We start from the raw sequence: 3862 nt of genomic DNA, 5'->3' as shown, positions 1-3862 counted from the left end.
CCCCTAATTTTGTATATGTCTATAAGGTTCTTATTAAGTTTAATATATTTAAAAATATATATAATTTTAGTACTTTAACTTAAATTAAAATGAGAAATGTTTTCTTTTGCAACTACCTGAATTATAAGGTTATTTTAAATATTTTATTTCAGTTAATGTTCATTCTATTTCAAGAATGTATGGTTTTACATAATGGTTTTAGTTCATAATAAGCCTGTGGTGCTCTCATGAATTCACGTCTAGAGCAGATACTGGTGTGTTTATTTGACTTCCTGTAGTCCTGGCAAGCACAGATCCGTCAGTGTCACGTCTGTGAAAGTGAGCATCATCTGGAAACCATCAGATATTCTCGCTTATGCATATAAACATATGAAACATGTCTCTCAGCAAAGTTTGAAATCATCTTATCTCGATCAAGGTTAGATTTTCTAGATGAAAAAACAAATATTGTTTAGATATTTTGGCAACGTTTTCTAACAGCACTTGATGCCTTGATGTTTTTTGTTTTAAAGAAGTCTTGAATTATTAATCAAATCATAATTTTGAATTGTTTGGGTGATATTGTATTTATTGTATGTATTTAATAACAAGGTCATTGTCATTTTCTTGTGTTGCGTGTTGCAGTTATTATAGTTAACTAAAATTAAAACCATAAAAAATTCCATTATTTGAAATAAAATCATCTTTAACTGAAATAAAATCAAATCTTAAGTAACCTTAAACTTATTTTATTTCAGGTAGTTGCCCAGGTAGCATTTCTGAGTTTAACTTGTAGTAAACATTTAATAATTAACATGTATTACTAAAATAATAAAAACTATATAGAGGTATTTAAAGAAAAACAACAAAAATACTAAAACTGTATAGATGTATTTAAAGAATAAAAACAACAAAAATGCTAAAACTTTTACTAAAATGAAAATAGAAAAATTAAAAAAATCTAATTCAAATAAACTATATAGACGTATTTAAAGAAAAAAATACAAAATCTTTTACTAAAATTAAAATGAAGATGGAAAAATTAAAAATAAAAACAATTAAACTACATAGACATATTTAAAGAACAAACCCTAAACTGTTACTAAAATGAAAACTGAAAATATAAAAATAAAAACTGATTCAAAATATTAATAAAAACTACTATAGAATCTCAAAGACACTAAAATAACACTGGTGTGTTGCAGCATGATCCCAGGCGGCTTATTTTAATATCTTCCTTGCATTGGCTCTGTAATGGCAATAAAACTCAATTGGATGTGTGTATTGCTCATTCATGTATGCTCAGTGTGTGTGTAAGTGATTTTATGTGGTTTGAGATGAAATGTTGCTATATTAACAGGCTCAGTGCATTACAGATACTCTATCCTCATATCACAGAAGCATGCGTTCGCAGCAGAGCGATTAACACGTCACTGTCAGTTAATGCTGCATGTTTATTGAGAGCAATAGAAGTGATGGATGTGTTCAACATGCAAGAACAGCCCCCTTCCCCTCGCCAGATCATATTTACATACGTAATATATACTTCCCCCGGGTCTCATTACATTCATACACTCATATATGCTCACTGTATCTGAATGAAAAGTCTGTCATCATTCACTCGTGAGTCGATCCAAAGCTGTGTGACTGTGTTTCTTCTGTAGATCACAAATATTAGAGATGTTTGTAATGAATAACGACTTCTTCACAGAGAGCTGTGTACTGGTTCAAAAGTTTGTGGTCGGGGAGAGTTTTTAAAAATGTTTTTAATTGGTGTCTCTTCTGCTCACCAAGGCTACATTTGTTTGATTAAAGATACAGGAAAAACATTACAAATTTTGAAATATTATTACAATTTAAAACAGCTGTTTTCTATGTGAATATCTGTTAAAATGTAATTTATTTCTGTGATCAAAGCTGTATTTTCAGCATCATTACTCCAGTCTTCAGTGTCACATGATCTTCAGAAATCATTCTAATATGCTGATTTGCTGCTCAAGAAACATTTCTGATTATTATCAGTGTTGAAAACAGCTGTACTGCTTCATATTTTTGTGGAAACCATGATACATTTTATTTTTCAGGATTCAAGATGCATAGAAAGTTAATTTATTTTAAATAAAAAATCAGTTTGTAACAACAGAAATGTCTTTACTGTCACTTTTAATGAATTGAATGTGTGTGTTGCTGACTAAAAATAAAACATTCTTTTAAAAAAATCTAACAGTAGTGTGTGAAAGATTACTACAATTAAAAATAATTGTTTTCTGTTTAAAAATGCAGTTCATTCCTGCGTTGGACAGCAACATACTTACAGATCCCTTTAAAGTTTGTGGTCTATATTTCTTGTTTTTTTTTGTGCTAAATGTTCTTTCATTCCTGTCTCTGCTTGTAAAAGTCAAGAGTGCTAAATGGTTCGTTAGCACTGAGTTTGCAGTTTGAAGGAATCATAATGATTAATAATGGAAATACTTTGACATTTCATGGAGAGCAGTGATTTCCGTTGACCTTTGTGAAGACGTTCAGATCAGTTGCAGTCAGTATGTGAAGCGAGGTGTGTTTATAAGTGGATTGTGTGTGACTGGAGCAGTAAGCCTGTATGAATGCATCTGTCTTCACTGTAGGATTCAATGAGCGGCTAATGTATCTAATCCTCTTGTATTCGTGCGATGTAGGGATGGAAACGCTCTCATCCGCTCGCAGACACAGATGATTATATTCGCAGTGTTTGTTGTGCTGACGCTCTGAGAGCATTACTGTAATGATGTCTGTGTTTTCACATGATGAAAGCGTTTGGTCTGGTGTTATGGGATATTAATGAGATGTTAATGGTCTTGCTGTGGCTTGTGTTTTGTCAGATTCTGGTTAATTCGGTGAGTCCGTCCCGGCCGGCGCTGCTGTACGAGAGCGTCCCGGTGAGCGAGGGCAGTCCGGTGCTGCGGGACACACTGTTCAGCCCAGACCTGCAGTTCATCTACACACTCACCGACAGACAGGTGAGCACACGGACCTCACACACTTCACAGCGCTGCCTTTAATTACACATGAGCTGGACAGGAGGATTTTCAATACGGTATTGCAATTAATGGCAAAAAGTGCTTAATCTCCAATTGAAAATAATGTCATTGAAACTATAATGATGTCATTACTCACCCCCATGTCATCCAAGATGTTCATGTCTTTCTTTCTTTCTTTCTTCAGTCGCAAAGCAATTAAGTTTTTTTTCTTTGCTGACATCAGTCAACTATGTTAGTAGTTAGTATAAAGCATTATTTAATATTTAATTGTAGTTAATTAGATATCTAATAGTAGTTGATGTAAGTTTCAACATTTACAAATATATTATAAAAAAATCAAAATTTACATTTAATCATTTAGTAGAAGCTTTTATCCAAAGCGACTTACAAATGAAGACAATAGAAGCAAACAAACATCAAACTAGCAATACTGTGTAAGTGTTGTGACAAGTGTCAGTTAATCTAATGCAGTACACTTAACAAGTTGTTTTTTATAACACATAAAAAGAATGAAAAGTAGATAGAATAGAAAAAGAATAGAGCACGCTAGTGTTAGAGGGTGAAGTTATTATTTTTTTTAATAATAAATAAAAAGAACAAGAAGATGGAACAGAAAAAGAATAGAGCACGCTAGTGTTAGAGGGTCAAGTTATTATTTTTTTAAATAATAAATAAAAAGAACAAGAAGATGGAACAGAAAAAGAATAGAAAACGCTAGTGTTAGAGGGTCAAGTTATTATTTTTTTTAATAATAAATAAAAAGAACAAGAAGATGGAACAGAAAAAGAATAGAAAACGCTAGTGTTAGAGGGTCAAGTTATTATTTTTTTAATAAATAAAAAGAAAACAAGAAGATAGAATAGAAA

The 3862-nt window shown here is 31.8% G+C and overlaps 1 protein-coding gene across 1 annotated transcript in view; it reads left to right on the top strand.

Annotated features, from left to right (window-relative positions):
* LOC107666668 (plexin-A1-like) overlaps positions 1-3862 on the top strand; it is an 84630-nt gene that overhangs the window by 73809 nt on the left and 6959 nt on the right. Inside the window, exon 5 of the mRNA XM_016458087.1 lies at positions 2838-2975. Coding sequence (XP_016313573.1) covers positions 2838-2975 — 138 coding nt within the window. The remainder of the gene's footprint in view (positions 1-2837; positions 2976-3862) is intronic.

Source organism: Sinocyclocheilus anshuiensis, unplaced genomic scaffold (genome assembly GCF_001515605.1).
Source record: "Sinocyclocheilus anshuiensis isolate Anshui unplaced genomic scaffold, SAMN03320099.WGS_v1.1 scaffold91, whole genome shotgun sequence".
Taxonomy (NCBI): domain Eukaryota; kingdom Metazoa; phylum Chordata; class Actinopteri; order Cypriniformes; family Cyprinidae; genus Sinocyclocheilus; species Sinocyclocheilus anshuiensis.
The sequence above is the reverse complement of the archived record's forward strand: the minus strand, read 5'-3'. Positions and strand labels throughout refer to the sequence as shown.